The 23,731-nt window shown below is 40.3% G+C and overlaps 1 protein-coding gene across 1 annotated transcript; it reads left to right on the top strand.

Moving 5' to 3' along the window:
• Positions 1-18: 18 nt before the first annotated feature.
• On the top strand, positions 19-23,419 carry papss1 (3'-phosphoadenosine 5'-phosphosulfate synthase 1). The gene is made up of 12 exons (XM_078261685.1): positions 19-264; positions 1,000-1,114; positions 1,204-1,439; positions 3,689-3,827; positions 6,621-6,739; positions 7,085-7,198; positions 7,433-7,544; positions 11,889-12,094; positions 14,554-14,689; positions 16,697-16,965; positions 17,796-18,025; positions 23,046-23,419. The coding sequence occupies exons 1-12, from the start codon at positions 205-207 to the stop codon at positions 23,182-23,184; spliced, it is 1,875 nt and encodes a 624-aa protein (XP_078117811.1). The 5' UTR covers positions 19-204; the 3' UTR covers positions 23,185-23,419.
• Positions 23,420-23,731: the final 312 nt, after the last annotated feature.

Raw genomic sequence — 23,731 nt, 5'->3', positions numbered from 1 at the left:
ACTCAGGAAATGCGTCACTCCGTCGCCGGTAAGCGGTGACGTGGCTGCTGGAGAAGCTCTTCCCGGTTGTTGTGCCAAGCTCCTCCGGGCTCCTCCATTCACTGGAGATACCTGTGCCACAAAAAAAAAACTAACCTGTGCAAACTAAGAGCCGAGCAGTTTGTCGTTTTAGCTGATTGAATTAGCCGCTGACTGCTGCCAGCCATGGAGACGTATGGCAACTCGCACAAGAAACAGAAGATAAGCAACGCTGCCCAGAACTGGGTGAGTTTTTCTTTTGCCAAGTTGTGTCGGTTCATCACGTCCGCCAACTTTCACTAACCAGCTAACGTTACTAATGAGTTAACAGGCTTGGTCAGCCAACTAGCTAATTAGCTAGCAAGCTAGCTTTCTAAACATTATACAGCTAACAGTAAGTAACGGTGATGCTAGCTAGCTCTACATTTAGCTAAAGCCGGTTGATAGCAGCGGCGAGACTGAAAAGTGGCTAACGTTAACCAGTTAACTGCCAATAAAGGGCATATAATGAGAAGGGCATATTAATTTTATTTAATTAATTTATTTGTTTGCTTTTGCCAGGTAACGTACTGCTGCGAGCACAAATTCCTGTTTGATGATTAAAAGTAACTGTGATGCTAACTCTGAACTGCTGTATTTAACGTTACATTCATTAAGGAATGAATCTTAAAAAATCTTAACATGCATACATAAAACACAAACAGTAACACCAGACACACATATAGCCTAAACAATTAGTTGCTTAACCAAAAACAAAGTCTGTCATATGTGATGGTGAACTTAATGTTATTACTTTCAGCTCTACATACATGTTCCAAGCCTTCTTTATAATATAGAACAGTCTACAGATATCTGAGAAACTACATTTTAAAGTCACTTCAAAGTCACTCTGTTCATGTTAACCTCTCTTTTAATTTGGAGTTTCTTTTACATAAACTTGTATAATTGGGCTGAATTGACAGTAAATCTGTATCATTTCAGGGAATGCAACGTGCAACTAATGTCACCTATCAAGCTCATCATGTCAGCCGAAACAAGCGTGGGCAAGTTGTGGGCACAAGAGGAGGGTTCAGAGGATGCACCGTTTGGCTGAGTGGTAGGTTGTAATATTATCAAGGTGTCCTTTCTGCACCTGTATATTACTCATAGCTGTTTCGTAATGCTGTTGTTTTCTTCTGTGCCAAGGTTTGTCCGGTGCAGGGAAGACTACAGTTAGCATGGCTCTGGAGGAGTACCTGGTGTGTCACGGTATCCCCTGCTACACACTGGATGGGGACAATATCCGTCAGGGGCTGAACAAAAACCTAGGCTTCAGCCCAGAGGACCGTGAAGAGAACATAAGACGCATTGCTGAGGTGGCCCGGCTTTTTGCTGATGCTGGGCTGGTCTGCATTGCCAGCTTCATCTCTCCCTACAGCAGGGTGAGTGACTCTCCAAAGAAAGCATCAGAGGTTGAATGAGAGAAACAAATGACCACAGGGATAAATGTGTCTGGACCTCACTAATACTCAATTACATTTTGTTATTGAACAATATTTGATTGAATTGTGGCCCTTTTGTGAACAGTTTTGATCTATTTTCGGGATTACTTATAGACCTTGGGTTACTGATCATGTCTTTATTCTGTTGAAATTGATGATTGGGATTTGGAATGAAAAAGTAGAGCTTTTATATGTTCCTGCAGTGATTTCTTAACATACAGGGCTCACTCTCTGGAGGTATTATTTAAACCTACATTGTGTAATGTTTTGAGTTGATTCTTAGCAAAAACCCCTTTGTTCTTTCACAAATATGTGCTCATTCATGTGTAATTACTTCCACCAACTAATCAAAGTATTCTCATACGCGTAGAATCTGCCATTCAGAATACATACGAGCGACTCGCTCGAATGACGGCCGGCATGTAGCGCTTCCATCTTTTAAAATACATTGTCCAAAGAGGGACATACCTCCGCCTTTCGCCCTCGTAAGGTCCGGACACACAAAGCCGATAATCGGCCGTTGGACAGTCTGGCGAGGTCAGTGACTCAAGTCTGTTCGGTGTGTTCCGTGCCGTCGTCCGTCCGAGGGGCCGTCAGCCTTCATTTTGGCCGATTTGACATGTCGACTCGGCGGGGCGGGCACTGCCGGCAGTCGGAGTCAAATTACCCATCTGATTGGTAGAGTGCTAACCCGGAAGACAGATTCAGCAACTGCATGGCCTATTTCTCACTTAAAAATGTTTTCAGAAACACGTTTCGGTGAACTATTTTAGTAAAATGTGAGATCGTATTCTGAACAAGCCACCGTGACAGTCTGTTTTTGAATTTCCAGAGAAACCAGACCCAAGTGACGCGTTCGTCCAATCAGCTGCTGGTTTTCATTTTTGGGCGACAATACAGATTAACGCCGCCTGCTGTTATGGAGACGTATTACATCTTGTCGCTTTGGTGTGTTCGGGGGCACTTTTTTGACCAACTCGGGGAGACTGATCAGTCCAACTGCCTTTTCTGCCGAGGGTCGGCCGTCTGGTCGGTGCGTCACGACCTTTACACTCAGTGGCACTGTGGCGAATGCCAGCCGGGAGGGGAAAAAGAGAATTAAAACGACAATGCGACAGGCAAAGCAACAAGACCAACGTTAAAATTGGAGTGGCTACAATGGCTGTGTCTAAACAATGGAGATACTAAGAGCTAATTTCGGGTTCGGCTACCGTAGGAGGAAGGGCTAGAAAGTAATATTCAGTTGGTTGTCATATACAATTTCACCACTAGATGGGAGAAATTCTTACACAATGTAGCTTTAAAAAAAAGAAGTGAATTTATTAATGTAAATTTTAATTAAAGAATATACAAATAAAAAAAAGTAAATTTTTTTTCTTCTAATTAGGCTACAACTAAGGACTGGTGCATGATTAGAAGCATATTAGATTTTCCTAGAGGTTCGTATATATTCTAATATCTTTGCGCATTATGTCCACAAGAGGGCAAACCAAGAGAGACATAGCTACTTGTATAGGAATAATTATTTCGACATAAACGTGTCTTTAAAATGTCTACATACCTACATTACATTATAAACAAATAAAACAATGTTCTATACTGTAAAACTTTAATTTAAAGACCGTAGACCTCTCTCCCTCTCTCTCTAGAGCGTGCAGGAGGCAGGACGATTGGCGATTTTGGGGTCGGCCCTTACCGACAGAAGTTCCCGAATCGCTTTGTCTCTCCAGCTCTACATTTTCGTTGGCATCTTTGTGTAAATTACCCTTCTTCTTTATCTTCGGATGTTTGTTTTCTTCCGGTTTTGCGCCAGCCGCATGATGGAAACATCATCAACTCGCCCACCGGCTGGGCTCAATCGAACAGTACACAGACTTTGTAGGAATCGTCGTTTAGGGACGCGTGAGGTAGACTGCTGCAGTAGTGCTGCTTTTTTTCCTAAATTTTATACTTTTTATATTCGAATGTCTTTTTTTTATTTTTTTAAACAATCAGAATATATGTTTTCAAATTTAGAATAGTCATTGACAGCCCTAGTACACTGCGATGAATGGTGTCCACCTGCAGCAGAAAACATTTTTGTTTGGTAAAAAACAAACCCGATGAGCCTTAATAACATTCTATCTTTTACTAACTCTTTAACTAAATCATGTTTGTACCTCACTGTGTATTTGGTTATTGTTTATCAGGATCGCCTCAATGCCAGGAAGATCCATGAGGCAGCAGGGCTGCCTTTCTTTGAGGTGTTTGTGGACGCTCCGCTGGATGTCTGTGAGCAGAGGGACGTGAAGGGGCTGTACAAGAGAGCCAGAGCGGGGGAGATAAGAGGTGGAGTATGGTTTAATACTGTTTATTTACAATGCATCAGTAGATCCAATGCCTGGATTAATGTATCTGTTATGTGATTAAGTTAGGGTTCATACTTGGACTTAAAGGGACATCAGAGAGAGAAACTTAGTCAAATTGTACTTTCATATGACACTTTGTTGATAAGCGCGAAACAGAGGGCAGATCTACAATGCATTTACATTTTCATCTATGTGACTTTTGTGGTTGTATGTCACATGTAAATACCACATTCCCAGTCTCTTGACCTTTTATTTATTCAGGGAAGGTTCACTGTCTCATTTTGCAGGAATGCCCTGATCACATTCACACACATTCATACCTGGAAGCGTCCCAGTGCACAGTGTGATCTGCTGGCCACTGAGCAGCTCCACTGGAGCGGTTAAGGTTAAGGGCCTTGCTCAAGGGCACGCCAGTGTTGGTTATTAGGGTCAGTCTGGGGATTGAACCGACGACCTCCCGGTCACAAGCTCGCATCTCTTTTACCTTTAGGCCTCCACTGTCCACAATGTTTCTTATCATTTTAATTGGGTCGAGATCTCTTATCACATTGTGGTGCAGCCACAATGTGATAAGAGATCTCGACCCAATTTCCTGAGTTTTGTGTCATATCTGTAGAGCAGATTGGCTTTTTATAGTCTCTCTCTTCTGTCTTCAGTAGAGTTAAGACATTGTTTGTTACTGAGATGGAATTTAGTTCTGAGGGGTGTACCATTTAACAAGTTCAACAGAGCCAGGGTTACTTTGCCTTAGCTGGCTTGACAGGCCTGAAGCCCTAATCAGAGATAATGGGTACCATGACTGTAGTTATCAACTGGCTCTGTTAACTCAGTCTTTCTTCTTCAGGCTCTGTGCATGTTCCCATAAAAGGGGGTTCTCAGAGGGTCATTTGACTCTTATACCGCACTAAATGGACTGATCGTGTGCCGCCTATGAAGAATATGAAAAAAATATCACAGCAAAAAGCAACACTGTTGCTGCAAATAAGGCAAGAGAGGAGTGCTGGCAGAAAATTACTATTATGTAAGTTCCTAAGTGAATCTATTTATTTCACGACTCAATGCACTCTCAATGCTGTTTATTTCTAACGTGGCAGCTGCTAATTCTACAGCTCTGATACTTAAAACTTGATGCAGCAGATTTAAACGTTATTCTTGTTTAGGTCTGACACGGTCCCATGATGAAGGAGACAACTTGTTTTTGAAATAACTAGTTTTTGGACAAATCAATTTGAAATTAATTCTATTGATTGAATATTATCTGTGATTAATACCAATAGACTTATCAATTTTCTAATCTGTGTTCTATTAGCTGCAATATACCGGCATGGTAAAACAGACTTTAGCAAATCAGGACTGATAAAAGCATCATCAAAAGTGGTAACGTTATTGTTGAAGGAATTCTACCAGTTTTCATATGTAAGTAAACGCCATACTGATTAATAATATAGTGAAACTATTAAAGTACACTACAGACGTATTCAGTAGTTCACTGAGAGTAACAACAACTTTACAAATAAAATAAAACTGTGTTCTTGCTCAGTTTTTCTGCATAACTGATATATGTTCATGTGGCTAAAAACCCTGCAACGTGATGCATACAGTAAGCACTACTGTAACTGCACGGCTGCGTTTAGTGGCAAAATTAATGCTCAACATTTTTTCATTATAATGTATTCTCTCAGCTTAGAATCTGTATCGCTCATCGATTGAATATTGACTAGAGCAGTGGTTCCCAACCCTTTTTCCTTGGCGCCCCCCCTACTCATGCCCAACCATGTTTTTTGTTTTTCCTCAACCTCAAACCAGATAAAGACTTGCGCACCCCTGTGATCTTTGCCGCCCCCCTGAGGGGTGCCCGGACCCCAGGGAACCACTGGACTAGAGCAATGCTATTTCCAAAGGAGTTGATTAGTGAAAGGAGCTTTTTAGCCGATTTCAAGCCAAAACTTGGAACGCAAACTAATTTGGACCACGTTAGCCGTGCAGCAAAAGTTACCCAGGAGATCTAGCCAGGCTAAAAGCCATCCATCCTGGTGACACTGCTTTAGACTCAAAAGTACCTTGCTGTGCCACTAATCTCCCTTTGTGGTACACTCCTCTGATCTGTTCTCTGAAGCGCCACTTAAATCCCTAACAAACATTTATTGTAGCTTATGTCACTGTTTTCTAATCAATTGCTACTTCTGGCTCTGCTAAACCCACTGACGTAGTAATTCTTCATACAAGAATATGGAGAAAATCATGATTGTGTGACTGATTTAAAGGGCATTTAAACAGAAAAGGTTTACAGATGCTGTGTACAGTGATTTTAAATCTATACAATAGAGGTGTTGGAAATTAATCAAATAATCGATGCATCGAATCGTGGACATGGACGATGCTGCATCGATAATCAGCCATAATCGATTATTTCTGTTTGCAATTTAATGTAGGCCAAACAACATTTCTGTTTACATATTCTGTTATGTTTTGCACATTCAGGAAGTGCCATGTGGTCAGTGCTGTAGTTTTACGTATCCAATTCATTTAGTATTAGAGCACTGAAAAGCTATGAATTAAATATCCTATATGGCTTCAATAGAAAAATGTATTTGACGCATCGTGATGCATCGAGATATCGAATCGCTGACATGATAATTGTAATCGAATCGGGAGATCAGTGAAGATTCACACCTCTACTATACAATAATGGAAATCTTTTTATTTTGATTAGGTTTTGTATATTTTACATAGAAGATAAAGAATGTGAATTTCTCTTTTTTTTTTTTATTAGGTTTCACTGGAATTGACTCAGAGTACGAGAAGCCAGAGGCCCCAGAGCTGGTGCTGAAGACCGACTCCTGCAGTGTGAATGAGTGCATACAGCAGCTCATTGACCTGCTTCAAGAGAGGGTGAGGGGAAGAAATATCCTGCTTTGACATGCTTAAAATATGTGTATCATGTTTTGAATCAGTTGCTGTTTTATTGGCTATGTCCCCCCCTTTTTAAAGAATGTGTGCAAGCATCACAGACAGCTAGAGGCTGGAAGTTCAGACTTGATACATAAAACTGTCCTCATTCCTCTATTGGCCACAAGGGGGCAGAGAAGCCTCGTGTTTGAATGAATGTTATGTGACTGCATCTACACTGTACCATGTTAATATTTGTTTTGTGAATAGTAAACCTTTATCAAAGAGAATTTGGTGTGCTTATGCAGGATGTTTTATTGATAATTAATTTCACATTATTTTCTGCAGGATATAGTTCCTGTTGATGCATCTTATGAAGTGAAAGAGCTGTACGTTCAGGAGAATAAACTGGACCTGGCTAAGGCTGATGCAGAGACTCTGCCTGCTGTACAGATTGGAAAGGTGCTTCTGGTTTTCTTCTTTGATTTAGATCAATCTTAATAAACAAATGATGCCAAATAACTATTGATAGCCTGTATGTACTGTATATAGCGCAGTTGTTAGTCATTTATCTATCCACCGATGCATGATTTACCTATCCCTTTTCATTTGAACTGCATATAATAAGCTGTTGTGTGTATATGTGTGTGTGTGTGTGTGTGTGTGTGTGTGTGTGTGTGTGTGTGTGATTGTTAGGTGGACATGCAGTGGGTGCAGGTGCTGGCTGAAGGCTGGGCCACTCCTCTGAATGGCTTTATGAGAGAGAGAGAGTATTTGCAGTGTCTTCATTTTGACTGCCTGCTGGATGGTAAGATGTCATTTATGTTTTTAAGGAAAATAACATTTTGATATTCAATTTTACAGTTCAGTATTGCTGTACTTGAGAAAGGCACTAGATGGAGATGAGCGCTCACAAAAAGGATTACTGACAGAAATAGCGGATGGCTTTCTTTCTGCACACATTTCTATCACGCATACTATACCTACATACTAGAAATTGAGCATTGTGAGCATCACAGTATGCTCTCAGTTAACCTGTCCTTTCAGTTTACCCATTAAGTGTCTATCATTAGACACTTATGAACTGTAGGAGTTTTGTATTATTTTTGTCTGATGAACCTCACACGTCTTTCAGCTGTAGCTTTTCGTGTTCCTCTCTCACATTTTTTACTTTACTCCAATACAAATTGAGCACTCTTGAGTGTTAAATTAGATTAACAAATACTCCCTGCATGTGTCCCTGCAAACCACGATGCAGAGTTTGTACTGTTGGATGTGCTGAGAGGTTTAAATTAGTTTGTATCTTGCGGGCTGACATGCTGAAGAAGTGCTCCATTGTTATTTATACAGCATGGATGTAAAACTTGGCTAGGTGGCTGAATGACACATTGATAAACTCAGAAATGATTTAGATGCAGAATTGTAAGAATGATGATGATGTATCATGTTGATGAAGTAATCAGTCCAGTTGCACCCAAGTCTCAGGAATGCCTTACTGTTTTTTGGCACTTTTCAGAAAACAAATATCATTATGGGTGTAGAGTCTCTTGATGTAATTACTGCAATTTCTCATGTATTGTTTGAAATTCCAAGAAAAAGTCAATTTAGTTTTATTGCCCATATGACCACTCAAACCTCAGTTGTGTTTTGTGATGCCAAATACTTTGCTACACACACACACAGTAAAAGGAAAAATACACAAAATAAATTAAAAGTTAACACAGCCTGTATTTCATTTTCAGATGTTGACAGGTATATATTAGATCTACTGTCCTCACTGAAGCATAAAGCCATCAAGTTCTTACAACTTAAGTTCTTCCCTGAAAGAAAGATACCTAGCCTGAGAAACCGAGCTGTCTGGACAAACCAGGGGGGAAAAAAAAATATAGATGTAAAAAGTCCTGATTCCACTTTTCCTGTTTGTCTGGAGGGAGAGGGACACAGAGGAAGAGGCTTCTATATTGATTGACACCACACACCATCATTTGTCCATTTTCACTTCCTTCCAGGGATGTGACAGCGAAAGAATGATATCACAGTGAAAGGATTGATCGCCCAAACTATTAACACTAAAACTGGGTGGGAAGCAGAAAGCTACATGTTTGACTAATCAAATAGTCTGCAAAAATAAACAGACCCAAATCCAAGCTTGTGTCTCTCTCACTCTGACATTTGGCAGTCTTGAGCGTGTGCTTTATTAAAACCAGCTGTAAGCTCTACACTGTGACAGAGGGGACGAGAAGAGGGTCCTGGGGGAGGTGGGGGCAGCAACAGTCAGCGTTCCCTCCTGTTTCCACTGCATTTGATCTGATGTGATGTGAAAAGAGTGTCGGTCCAAACATTTTCATCAACCTGGACGGCAAAATGAACCCTGCAACAGAACGCTGTCACTGCACCGCTCAAATCATAGAACGAGAAAGGGTCAAGCTCCAGCTTAGCTTAAGAGGGGATTTTTCTCCTCTAGCTTCTTAAATTGCAGCCTTTGAAGACTCACTGTAGCCTGTGGTTTAGCTGTATATCCCACATTTAGCCTGAAGGGGTACAGAATGGAAACTTGATCAGAATAGTTAAGCTGTTTTCTTGAGTATTCTAACCTTTTAAATGTTTTAACCTTTTAATTGTTTTTCTTGGCTCATTATCCGATATTAAAGGTGCCCTGTGGAGTTTTCTTGTAAACAAATAAAAGTTATGAGTTTATGATTCAGTGTTTCCCATTAAAACACATTTTTGTTTTTAAAGGGTAACTACCATTTTTGTGGACCCTGTTTTCCTATGTTTTTGTGTGTAAGTGACTGATGGGAACAACAATCTTTGAAATTGGTCCACTATTAAGCGTGAACGCTGTAACGGTAGCTGCAGACCGGACTGCAATGTAACCCTATGGGGAAAATGTTCAGCATAAGTTTGGTCCACTAAAAGTGCTGTTTTTGCCACTAAAAGGCTCTGATTATTATTCTAAGTGTCTGACAACATTATGGAAAGGATCCCTACAGAGGACCTTTTTAAAACCTCTTTGAGACCTTTCTGTTTAACCAGAAACAGCTCTGAGGTCGCTAGCGCTAAACCCACCAGACTCCAATAAAAAAAAAAAAAAAAACACTGTTTGGCGTGTATAGAGCTAACATATTTTCACATGTAAATCGGTAAACTATGTGTTTATTTCAACCAAAACTAGAGTTGTGATGGTTGGAAAAGTAGAAAGACGACCCAAAACGGCTTTTCATAGTTTTATTTAGTTTCTGTCGACTTTGAAGTGTATTTTACGATGCTAAAATTACTGTTTATTTACATCTGAGTCTGGTGGCTTTAGCAAACGCAATTTTGCGGATGTTTTTATGTTTAAAAAAAAAAAAGGATCTTACTCTTTTAACAGAAAGGTCGACCTCCTTAGAAATCCTTTCCATAATGTTGTCAGATACTTAGAATATTAATCTGAGCCTGTCAGTGGCAAAACAAGCACTTTTATAAATGTAAATACAAGCTGCACAATTGCCCTATTAACTTTCATTGTAGCTTATTTTGCTGCTTCTGACTGCAGCGATCTCGCTTAATACTGGACCAATGTCAAAGATAGTTGTTCCTATCAGTCACTTAGAAACAAAAACATAGGAAAATAGGGTCCAGGTTGAAAAAAAAAAACGGTAGTTACCCTTTATGGTCTAACAATCAAGTTGAATGCATTTCCTTCATTCAACTTTTGCAAAGCTGATGTTTAGAAAATATTTTTAATTGTGCAATGTTTATATCAATGTTTGCTAGCTTGCAGAAGTCTGCTTTACTTGTTGGTGTGTTATCGCCGCCAAGTGCCGATCAGTGGAATAGCTTGAAAATGGTGGGAGGACTGTGTATTGCATTGCCCGCATTGCACGCTTGTGTACAAGCATGATACAAATGAAAGGGGGGCCCACTCGTAAAAACATTGCTCCATAGTGCAGAAAAAGTTCTCTCAGGTCCAATTCAGTGGGTGGTTCAGATGAGTTTTAATCACAAGTTCACAAAAAGCTGTAGAATTCTCTCTGACCAGAGTGAGTCTTTGGCCAGGGTTTTATACAAGGTTACAGTAAAACAACAGAATTAAAAAAAATCTGAGAAGACATTCCCTTAGGATTTTAACTCACTGGATAATAAAATCTAGTAATAGCGCACTTCTATGTATTTTAGAGCTGAAATAATTCTTAATTTGTTGATCGGCAACAATAATTAAAGTCAGTCAGTCAGTGTCAGTCATTTCAAGCATAAATGTCAATATTCTTTTGTTTTAGCTTCCAAAATGAGAGGCTTTGACACATAATGTTGTCATACTTCTAGTAAATGGATTGTATTTATATAGCCTGATATCCCTGAAATTTATTTGATGAATTTCTTTGGGTTTTGGACTCTTGGTCAGACAAAACAGGCAATTTAAATACGGTATGTCAACTTGGGCTTTGGGAAGTAATAATTACTATTTTCTGACATTTTTTTTAGACAAAATGGTTAATTGATTATTTAAAGGTCCAATGTGTAGGAATTTCTCCCATCTAGCGTTGAGATCATATATCGCAATCAACTCTCTCGCACCACGCTGTTCAAAGTACGTTTTACAGCTACGGTAGCCTTCACGCTTCAAAAAGCTGGTCTCTTGCTCTTTTCAATATCCTTTTTCTTTTTCTGGGCGAAGAAGAAGACTCCTGTTCCTGAAATTTAGATTTTGAATACGTGTGGTCCTCCATGTTTCCTTCTTCAAACTTGCCGGGGCCGGGAAGCTACGATACCCATTAGCAGCATTAGCAGCACCTGTGAGTTTATCATGTGACAGTGAAAACACGAAAGGCGGAGCAGTATGTCGGCTAACGTATTTCAAGATGGCGCATGAATATGGACCGTCTACCCCAGTTCATGCGAATGCATATGTAAAATTTCAAACCAAAAGGAATACTTGGAATTGATGGTGGTGGTAAATATTCACGGAAAAAAGGCAAGTTTGTGAACGGGCAACACAGATTTTTGATATTGAACAACTAAACACGTTACACACTGGACCTTTAAAGCAAATGACCAGCAGATTACTTCGTAATGACAATAGTTAATTGAAGCCCTAATATAATGTGTTTTCTTTCTGCATAAATATGTCTTTCACCCACAAAATGTTCTTCATTTTCCATTGTCCTAGGTGGCGTCATCAACCTGTCAGTGCCTGTGGTGCTGCCAGTCTCTACTGCAGATAAAGAGCGTTTAGATGGCGTGACAGCTATGGCCTTGGTCTACGAGGGCAGACGAGTGGCCATCCTTCGCAACCCCGAGTTTTATGAACACCGCAAAGAAGAGCGATGTGCTCGCCAGTGGGGCACTACCTGCAAGGACCACCCCTACATCAAGGTACATTTAATTAGCTGAAAACTGAATTCACATTATAAACTAATATTTTGAAAATGCTATAGAAAACCCCAAAGTTCAACCATGGTAAAAATACAGTATCGTGTCTCAGTGTGCTATGTGATAAACACTCTGCATGCGAAAGAAAACTGCCTCGCTTGCTTCGGCAATGATAGAAGACAGATCTGAGCTGGCCTCTTCACATTGCTTATGGAAAGACTGAATAGGTGGAGGAGTGGAGCTCTTCTCACAATCTGTCAGGACGCCCAGTATAATCACTTGATCTTTTTGGTCCACTCTCATTTTGTAGGTGTTATATTTGGATGCTGAGTCTTACTCAGCCTCCACCAAATGCGTTTTGAGATTGTAATGCTCAGCTCAACAGACCGTCGAATGCCTGCCAGCTTTCACCTTTCTGCTCACCCAACCCTTCTCCAAATATACCCGGGAATTGTTTCCATCTGTTTCCTATCGACTGCTGTGGGGCTCAGGTAGACTCAGTGGCGAGATAACGTCCTGAAATGATCCTGCACACCCTGCGGAAAGTCACACTGGGTTGTAGCTGGAAAAGAACAGAACAGTCTGGCGTGGCAGACAAAGATAGATGTCAGATTGCCTTTTTATAAATCTGTCCATGTGGACTGGGAGTGCAAGGTTACTTTTAAAAGTTGCTTGTCTGTCTGGCTAATTTTAAATTCCATTGTTTTCAAGATTAATGCAGTTGGCTGGCCTCTTGTATATTGGCAAAGGTGCAAGACAAAACTGATAATAACCTATATGGTATTTAGGGATTTTACTCCCTGGGGTCAGACTTACTGTAAACCTCATTGGCTCGTTTTTTTAAAGCCCTATTCTATTCTAGATCAACTCGAGCACTAGACCTGCAGCTCAGCTAGACCTTCACCGTAGCATTTACTTTTTTGTCTCACCTTGTTCATGATTAAATCTGGCTTGGTTATGTGTTTTAGGATGCAGGAGGCTGCCAGTTTCATAAATTGTTACTATAACTCTCTAGTATCAACACCTGATGCCTCAGTGCTGGCTTTTAACTCTGTATTTCCACAACTGTCATTCTTTATCTACTCTAACCTGTCACAGCTGAACATGTGTGCTCAGCTTGTCGTGATTAAGGTGTCACTCATTAAAGTGTGTGTCTGTGCGTGCATAAGTGTTTGTTTAACTCCCCGTGCCAGAGCCAGTCTGTCAGCACACCTCTGCTGGTACCTACAACTTTAACCCCATCAATTTCCGACTAGAAACGGCCTGCTCTATATTACGTGTAGTTAATCCACTTTTTCCTGTTTACCTGTCCGTCAGACAGGAGCCCCCTTCATCGGAAACCATGGTGTAGTGTGTTTATTTGGCAAGGGCCCTTTTCACATGTGAAGTCCTGGGGCACTTTATAACAATTAAACAGAGCACATGTGTACGTTATGTAGATCTCTTCTCCTTTGATATATCCACGCAGGCATTATATTTTCCATTCACTTATGTTGGGAAAATAAATTGCGACTTGTCTTTGCTGTTGATCCCTCCAAAGAATAAGAATGTTAAGCGTCTTTCAAGGACTCTTCTCAGGCCAGCAGTGGACAGATTGAATTAATTGGAGTGTGGAAACCAAATCACGATCCCATCCTCCAAAACGTCTTACAACAAAGCCAAGTTGATATCGACCACATCACGTAGACACCCCTACAGCTGACAACTTTCCGATTTTTATGTATTGCTTTCCAGATCAAACTGAATGCAGTCTGTTTGTAAAGTATGGATATCAAAGAGGGTTTTTTTCCCATGATAAATTACATGTGAAATGAAATAAGTGACATCTTTTTTTATCAACTTCCAAAAGTCTTTTTCGCAATGCTTACACACGTCATGTTTCATTTGTGGCCTTTGTTTGAGTTCTCTCCATATCGGTGCTGGAGCTGTGCATGTTTTATTACAGAGCCTGTAAAGAATTGTCACTTTGTATCACATTAACATCGCACAGGCCACTCTTTTCAGCAACTCTAGCTACAGTGTCATAAATGCCACACGAGGCAGGCGAAAGAAAAACAATAGCAGCCTTTGCCCGAATCCTTAGCACTTCTGTGGCATTGTTGGATTAATCTCTGGAGTGAAAAAAAAATCTCTCCAATGTGGTCATATAAAGGCTCATCACCAGGTTTCATATTGGAATTCAGTCTGATTTTGTCTGTTCTGTTATTGAAATTAAGGTAGTAGACACATGGAAAAGTGCAGAAGAGTGGGCATGCCAGAGTTTTGTTGACCGTTTAACGACACTGAGACTTTGATTTATGCTGGTGTGTCCCTGTTGCGACTGGGTAATAACTTGGGAGCTTTATTAGAATTCCTGCTGGCCTGGTTCCAGCACAGTGAAGCATTTATGGACCACAGAGTCTTAAGTCTGGATCATGTTTGAGTTGTGTTCCCTGTCATGATCATTGTGACTCCTATTTCAGATGGTGATGGAAAGTGGGGACTGGCTGGTCGGGGGAGACCTGCAGGTTCTGGACAGGATCTACTGGAACGACGAACTCGATCAGTACCGACTGACACCCACTGAGCTCAAACAGAAGTTTAAAGAAATGAATGCAGGTATGGGTTCAAGTTCTGTTGGTTCTTGTTTATTTTACGTCAGAGATACAGTGGGGCAAAAAAGTATTTAGTCAGCCACCAATTGGGCAAGTTCTCCCACTTAAAAAGATGAGAGAGGCCTGTAATTTTCATCATAGGTACACTTCAACTATGAGAGACAAAATGAGAAAAGAAATCCAAAAAATCACATTGTAGGATTTTTAATGAATTTATTTGCAAATTATGGTGGAAAATAAGTATTTGGTCAATAACAAAAGTTCATCTCAATACTTTGTTATATACCCTTTGTTGGCAATGACAGAGGTCAAACGTTTTCTGTAAGTCTTCACAAGGTTTTCACACACTGTTGCTGGTATTTTGGCCCATTCCTCCATGCAGATCTCCTCTAGAGCAGTGATGTTTTGGGGCTGTCGCTGGGCAACACGGACTTTCAGCTCCCTCCAAAGATTTTCTATGGGGTTGAGATCTGGAGACTGGCTAGGCCACTCCAGGACCTTGAAATGCTTCTTACGAAGCCACTCCTTCGTTGGCCGGGCGGTGTGTTTGGGATCATTGTCATGCTGAAAGACCGAGCCACGTTTCATCTTCAATGCCCTTGCTGATGGAAGGAGGTTTTCACTCAAAATCTCACGATACATGGCCCCATTCATTCTTTCCTTTACACGGATCAGTCGTCCCTGGTCCCTTTGCAGAAAAAAACAGCCCCAAAGCATGATGTTTCCACCCCCATGATTCACAGTAGGTATGGTGTTTTTGGATGCAACTCAGCATTCTTTCCCCTCCAAACACGACGAGTTGAGTTTTTACCAAAAAATTCTATTTTGGTTTCATCTGACCATATGACATTCTCCCAATCCTCTTCTGGATCATTCAAATGCTCTCTAGCAAACTCCAGACGGGCCTGGACATGTACTGGCTTAAGCAGGGGGACACGTCTGGCACTGCAGGATTTGAGTCCCTGGCAGCGTAGTGTGTTACTGATGGTAGCCTTTGTTACTTTGGTCCCAGCTCTCTGCAGGTCATTCACTAGGTCCCCCCGTGTGGTTCTGGGATTTTTGCTCACCGTTCTTGTGATCATGTTGACCCCACGGGGTGAGATTTTGCGTGGAGCCTCGGATCGAGGGAGATTATTAGTGGTCTTGTATGTCTTCCATTTTCTCATAATTTCTCCCACAGTTGATTTCGTCACACCAAGCTGCTTACCTATTGCAGATTCAGTCTTCCCAGCCTGGTGCAGGTCTACAATTTTGTTTCTGGTGTCCTTTGACAGCTCTTTGGTCTTGGCCATAGTGGAGTTTGGAGTGTGACTGTTTGAGGTTGTGGACAGGTGTCTTTTATACTGATAACAAGTTCAAACAGGTGCCATTAATACAGGTAACGAGTGGAGGACAGAGGAGCCTCTTAAAGAAGAAGTTACAGGTCTGTGAGAGCCAGAAATGTTGCTTGTTTGTAGGTGACCAAATACTTATTTTCCCGAGGAATTTGCAAATAAATTCATTAAAAATCCTACAATGTGATTTTCTGGATTTTTTTTTTTCTCATTTTGTCTCTCATAGTTGAAGTGTACCTATGATGAAAAATACAGGCCTCTCATCTTTTTAAGTGGGAGAACTTGCACAATTGGTGGCTGACTAAATACTTTTTTGCCCTACTGTAAATCAAAACGGTGACGAGATATTAATCCAAGGACTTTTAGAGAGACAGTAGTGTCACAATATTTATAAACTGTTACCTTTTTATTTCCTAATAAGGAGAGGACACACTGGGTTGTCCACTCACTTCAGTGCTGTTATTCTTTGTTTAGTCTTTGAGAAAGAGACATAGAAGAAATTCATGGGAGAGAACGCTTTGGTGTGATTCAGTCCCTCGCTGTATGTGGTTTCAGTGGTTGGGCACTGAGCTGCTTAATTATCTCTGGGTACATTGTGGCCTTTTGTTTGTTTTGTACAGATGTGTTCTGATGTGTTTAACAGACCCTTTTCACCCTCCTCCTTTCTCTCTATTTAGATGCTGTATTTGCCTTTCAGCTTCGCAACCCAGTCCACAACGGCCATGCTCTTCTGATGCAGGACACCAACAAGCGCCTCATCGAGCGAGGCTACCGCCGGCCTGTTCTGCTGCTCCACCCACTGGGAGGTTGGACCAAGGACGATGATGTTCCGCTGCCCTGGCGAATGAAGCAGCATGCCGCTGTGCTGGAGGAGGGCGTCCTGAATCCAGACTCTACCATCGTGGCTATTTTTCCTTCACCCATGATGTATGCTGGGCCAACTGAGGTAATGGTTATCAAGAATATTGTATTTGTAGTTACATGCTCAAGGTTTCTTTTAAAAAACGTCATGATGTTTTCCTCAAAACTGACAGGGAACAAAAATTGACTGCAGCCCTGAGTAATGACAACAGACACAGAGAGCAGGACTTTTATTTTTTCTTGGTGTCTGCACATTTCTGAGAGTGAGAAATGGCAGGAAAAGGGATTTGCAATTGTCTTGAGGCACTCTGTTAAGTGATTCCTTGCCATACACAAACCTCTTTGTGTGACTGTGCGTAGCTGTGTAGCGGGGAATCTTTAAATCACTCACTTAGGATAATTGGAAAGCTACAGCGCAAATTATTGAGAGCAGATTGAAGGCTGGTGAATTTCTTTTCTAAATTCTGAATGGGAGGTTTAGAGAGCCAGGCTCCGCTCCAGGCTTGGTGTCACTGTTCTGACCTTGTTTACCCATAACAAACAACATATACCCTTAGTCTGCTCGCCAAAAACTACTCAAAGAATGAAACTGCCTCTCCAGGAGTAATGTGGAGATTTAGCAGTTATTGATAACGAGAAACAGAAACTTTTTAACATACAACAATTGTTTAGATGAAATATTGTAGCACCCACAGCCAAGTAGCCACTGATAGCAGGTTCCAGACATTATTAAATGTAAACGCAATTGGGGCAAACCATCATATATAAAAACAACAATCTTTATTGCACAAAAATGTGTTGTAAAAAAAAAAAAAGAATGTTATTTCTCTTTGTAGCCGTACAAAAGAATACATCAATTCCACACTTTTGCCAACGGTATTTTTTTGTTTTTCTTTCTTGTATCCTTGTCCATAGGTTCAGTGGCATTGCAGAGCTCGAATGGTGGCTGGAGCCAATTTCTACATTGTGGGCCGTGACCCTGCAGGCATGCCCCACCCTGACACAGGAAAGGACCTGTACGAGCCCACACATGGCGCTAAGGTCCTCACCATGGCTCCAGGCCTCATCACCCTGGAGATTGTACCCTTTAAGGTCGCCGCTTACAACAAGGTCAAAAAAGCAATGGACTTTTATGACCCCAAAAAGTGAGTACTAGTACTTGTTTCCCATAGTCTTTTTAGAGTTTAAAAAAACGTTTATTAGTATCGTGGAATATAAAAAAAGTCTGAAGCCCCAGTGCTCACTCACACTAAATTAAACCATATATTTGTAGATTTAGAACCAGCAGCCTAAACAGAAACTACATTCTGCAAATGAATTACTCATTAGGCTTGTCTTCTTAAAAAAACCCACTTTCATCTATTTTCTTTGCTTCTTCTCTTCTATCTACAGTCAAATGCCAAGCCAAGAATACCACAAATTGTTTTTCTTTCTTATTCAGTTAGAGGGTTTTGTGGATTAGTACAGGCTTTGATGTTGCTCAAAAATTACAGCGACCTGCCATTAATTAAAGTCTGTGTATGAACATTGCACGTGATGACTAACAAAAATCCTGCAATCTCACTGCCTCTTGTACTGGAATTGATGCAGCCTCCACAGTCGGGTTATGCAACTATTTACACTTAACTGTGTTTGGCTAGGGATGATAAAACTAAATATGGCCAAACTAATCAAAAGATTTGCTTTGTTTTCCATGATGCATATTTATGATGTTGAGTCCAAACCGAACTGTTGATCGGGAACATCTAGTACTTTTAGTGCTGCTAAAAATACCATTTGTTTAGCTTTCCTTCACTTTGAAATTATGACATGACCAAGTGTGAAGAAAAGAAATGGTTTCCTGCTCTGAGTTTGAAACACTCATCAGTTCTCTGTCAAATCTCTGCTATTGATTGACTGTCACCTTTTTCACATTGTGATAAAAAGTGTTAATCATGAATCTTGAAGGGGAGGGAGGACTGATCAAGACTTTTCTTCATGAGGTTTTATTCTGTAACAATACCCCTAACTGTCAGTCTAAATTATTGACTAAAGTAAAGAAGAAACCGTGAAATAAAACGGCTTGTTGTCATCGGTTTTAAATTCAAGGATTCAAAGCTTTTATTTGTTAAGTAGTAGGGTTGGGCGATGTCCCCTAAATTGGCAGTTGACAATGGACGATGATATTGTCGTTGGGGGGGGCTGGTAGGGGCAGTTTTTTACAACTTGACCTACTTTCACTTAGCTAACTACGGTGCAGTAAAGTCAATCAGATGTCCGTGATCTGCGTAACAACCGTACAGTGGGACGTTTGCCTTCATCAGAGCGACAGTAATAACCTAATATACCATCATTACTGAGCTTAAACTACATTCTCGATTATGTTTGCACTGTATAACGCATTCAATAAACGGAAACATAACTCCTGCAGCGCACATGAACAGATGCGCAATATTAGCTCACACATAAAATAGCACCCTCGTGAGCCTACTGTTGCTAACGTACATTCATAAATCCTGTATAACATCGTCCCGTACCTACAGGACATCAGACTTACTTATTGATGCACACACACACAGTAGTGTCGACTAGAGATGGTCCGATACCATTTTTTGCTTCCCGATTCTGATACCTGAACTTGCGTATCAGCCGATACCAAGTACCGATCCGATACCAGTGTGTCATATATTTTATTATGTTTTAACAACTGTATACTACTATCCCTGTATGGATGTGATATGATTTCTATCTTTGTTCTCAGTCTGGTTCAGGTTAAACTCTTTGTGAAACATGAATGCCACAGAACGTTCTTTTATTATGCAGTTTGACAGTCAATTATAACGGAAAAAGAACATAAATAAACTACTTTAACATATTTTTTCTTTAGGGCTTTATTACGTGGTATCGGATCGGTGCATAAACTCCAGTACTTCCCGATACCGATACCAGCGTTTTAGGCAGTATCGGAACATCTCTAGTGTCGACAAACTTAGTCCAATGAGGGGAGAAAGGAAAGTGTGATAGGGTTCCACGTTAACGCTTTTTTCTCTCTCGCTCGAGACCGCTGTGTCCAACGTTACTAGCAGGTAGAGGGGAAAAAAGTAGCTTCCACTTAACGGGCCCATCTTGCACCCTGTGCAGCACAGCGCAAAGCCCGACGCAAGTGTCTTTGCTAGTGTAAGGCCGATGCACTTGTCAATTTCCCGTCCAGTGCCTGCGACTAGGATTAGTGTGTGTCTGACATCGTGGGGCGCGTGGCATCACAACGGTGGCTCTCCATCGTGATGTTGGCCAGCCATCACGATGGACGATGATATCGCCCATCGGCACAACCCTATTAAGTAAGTAAATGTGTAGTTAAATGCAGTGTGGTATACACATTAAAACTAATGTGAAAAATAGGATTGAAGAAATCCAGAAAATAAATAAGAAAAAAGAACGCAAGTCAAAACTATAAATATATATATATATATATATATATATATATATATATATATATATATATATATATAGAGATAGATAGATAGATAGATAGATAGATAGATAGATAGATAGATATCTTTTTTACATAGGTCACAATTTAAGGCCTCACTATACTATAACAATTTGTTCGAGGGGAAATAAAAACTATATGCAAGTATATGATATGCTTTGCCCTTGTATCAAAACATGGTAAATCTCCTCATTGGCCTTCAATGAACTTCTAAACACATTTTCAAATGTCATGTAAAATCAGTAAATCGCTCCCTCCAGTAAAATGCTCTATATTTTAATAGAATGCCATTGATCCAATGGTTTGATATCATCTTAAGGCTAAAGCTAGAGAGAGGAACGCAAGATGGTTACTGGATTTCCAAAGTCTCTAGTCATCACTCTGTGAGATTTATGGCATTCCATTCTCTCATGCACGCTGACAGCGCCTTGCCAAATTTCAGAAGGAATATGGATGCTTATCCTTATCACCAGCAATACCCCTCCATCCTCCTCCAAAGTGTAATGGCTCAGATCACAGCAAGCTGTTTCTAATTTGACACTGTATAAAAATGTTCTCGGAAGAATTTGCCTAGAGCTCTTTTACCTCACGCCATGTAAACTGCTAGGTCTTCTTTACAGCTTCTCATTGTGCTCTGTCATGTGATAGCAATTAGAAATGTGACTTCATAAACAGCAGTACCCTCTCTGAATGTCAAATCAGTGGAGATAATTGTAAATGTCTGCTAACAAGATATCTAAAACTGTCTTGATTATCCCTGACAGTAATTTATCGACATGACTAGTGAAGATGTGATGAACTTTAGAAAGGAAAGTGGGAAAGGCCCTTTGACACGCAGCAAAGGGCCACAGGTCTGATTCGAACCCGGACTGCTGCCAAGGACTCCGCCTACATGGGGCGCCCTGATAATTGTAGTTTAACTCGCAGACAGGGTTTCATTTATTCATTGAATAGCAATTTTGGTTGTTTTCTTTCACATTAGGAAATATATTTTAGAAAGGAAAAACATGCCTTAATCTATGGGTAGGATGTGGCATATTTGAATTTCTGGCACTTAAGTGGATCATTTAAAAATAAAAAATAAACCTATAATAGTTGTGGGCTATATTTTAAAAATTACTTTTTTCCTCTTTTTTTAAGAGCACCAGTGAGTTTAGGGGAAACCAAAAGCTCTCCTGTTATAATTAGTTTCTTCATGGTAAATTGATCGTTGTCTAAGATGTTTGTTATTGTTCGTATCACCAACTGTAGAGTTCTGTCCACCAGAAATGTTAAAACATTCTGGCCTAAATATCAAAAACAAAATTGAAGCCAGGTATTTTAAAAGAACAAACAGGAATTTTGACTTAACACATATTACATGTGTTTTACTTGAAGCCTCTGACTTTGGCAGCTTGTAGTAGTAGTAGTAGTAGTAGTAGTAGTAGTAGTAGTAACAGTAACAAAAAGGAATCTGTGGCAGACAGCAATGTCTAGTCAAGACCCATAAAGTAACTTAAACACAGGCATATACATTATACATCTACTCTAACGCACTAAACTTGAAGAACTCATAAATGTTAAGGGTCAGCTGCACTGGCCTTACTTTACAACCATCATTGCAGTGGCATACTGTTGCTTACTGGATTGTCACAGTATCTTTCCAGCCACAGAGTCATTTGTGAGAAATTACTAATAAAGCAGCTGCCAGAAATGGTCAGCATATGAAATGATGTGAGTGATATAAATATTCTCACACACAGTCGTCATGTCTCATTTCACTGGGTAGGATGTAGAGATCTCCCAAGCTGATCTTAGGTATCAGTATCAGAGCGCTGATCTGGGCATATTTTAAAGCAACACTAGAGCACTTTTCATCTTCGGTCCCCCTACAGGTTGGAAGCGGAATTGTCCATTACCGCTGTCATTCCAACTACAGATCCGCTACCCGATCTGGCAAACGTGCATAGTGCAGTTTTAGCCGATAGAAGGCCGCAAAGGGAATGCAGAAGTGCCGTTCACCCTGTTACGAGTTGATGAACCACTGTAACGATTTTGGAAACATAATCTTTGGTGTTGCTTTAAACGACCTTGACTGTATTTTACGGTTTCACAGCCTGCTAGTGATGCAGCGCTGCTCTCCTTTACGGCACATGGGATGTTGCTAATTAATTGACAGGTTTGTTTGCTCTCTGCAGTCTGTACTCAACCAAAGATCACTTGTGGGGGGGGGGGAAGAAGCTCCACTCTCTAACACTACCGTATAACCGGGAGGGTTTATGTAATTTGATATGTTTTCTCTCTTGCTGATCTCATCACATCAATTTCAGGACTCGCTTTCTTTTCTTCCAGTTAAACTTTTATTCATACCAAAAAATTTGAACTTTAAATCTATAGCTGTTATTTCAATGTGTCCGATACATGTGTAATGAATATTTAGGTTAAAACACCTTGATCAGGATATTCCTAGTTGGATGTATAATGTTAAAAGAGCTTATTTTTTAGTTTTCAGACTTTGGAAAGAAAAAGGCTCATACACTTGATTCCAAAGCAACAGGCAGTAATTGTTGGCTCACATTTTCTGTACTGTTGACAAGCATCTTTTCATTGATTGAAATATGTTATAAATAAATATATTGAAATATGTTATGCAAAACTATCTCTCTCTCTCTCTCTCTCTCTCTCTCTCTCTCTCTCTCTCTCTCAAATTGCAGTCATCAAGATTACGATTTCATCTCAGGCACACGTATGCGTAAGATGGCTCGTGAGGGAGAAAATCCTCCTGCCGGCTTCATGGCCCCGAAGGCTTGGGCTGTGCTGAAGGAATACTATAAGTCACTGGAGAAGGCTTAAAGGCCGAGTCTCAGATGAAACAAACATAGAAAACACAGTGATGTTTAACAGGATTAATGTGGGGACCACTCATCTACTGTCAAAAAAACACACTCTGGCTTCTGTCTGTGTCACTTTCACACTCGACTGTCATGAAACTGATCTCAGTTATTATTTTTTTTTGTCTTTTAAATGTATGTACTTTATTTAGCTAAACTCACTCTGATTGTGAAATAAAGTAGGTGAGGTCAGTATACTGATGAATTGTTTTTTCAAGAGAACAAACAAAAACTTTCTTTAAAATAGATGTTTGTGTTTCTCACTAACTTTATAACCGTATATTCTGATGATCAGTTACAAAAATGTTAAAAATTCAAAGATCAAGACTCGTAATGACCTGTATGGAAAGTACTGTTGATCAGTACTTTAATTGGTGGGAATGAGTGTTGAGTAATCATGATGTCCAAATGAAAAACTGCACTTGCTAGAGTTGACTTAACTCACTACTGAAAGCCACAAAGTTACTTTGTACTGTATGTTTGCAAGTGGCAAAATTTGGTGTAAGTAT

Source organism: Sander vitreus, chromosome 2 (genome assembly GCF_031162955.1).
Source record: "Sander vitreus isolate 19-12246 chromosome 2, sanVit1, whole genome shotgun sequence".
Classification (NCBI taxonomy): Eukaryota; Metazoa; Chordata; class Actinopteri; order Perciformes; family Percidae; genus Sander; species Sander vitreus.
The sequence above is the reverse complement of the archived record's forward strand: the minus strand, read 5'-3'. Positions and strand labels throughout refer to the sequence as shown.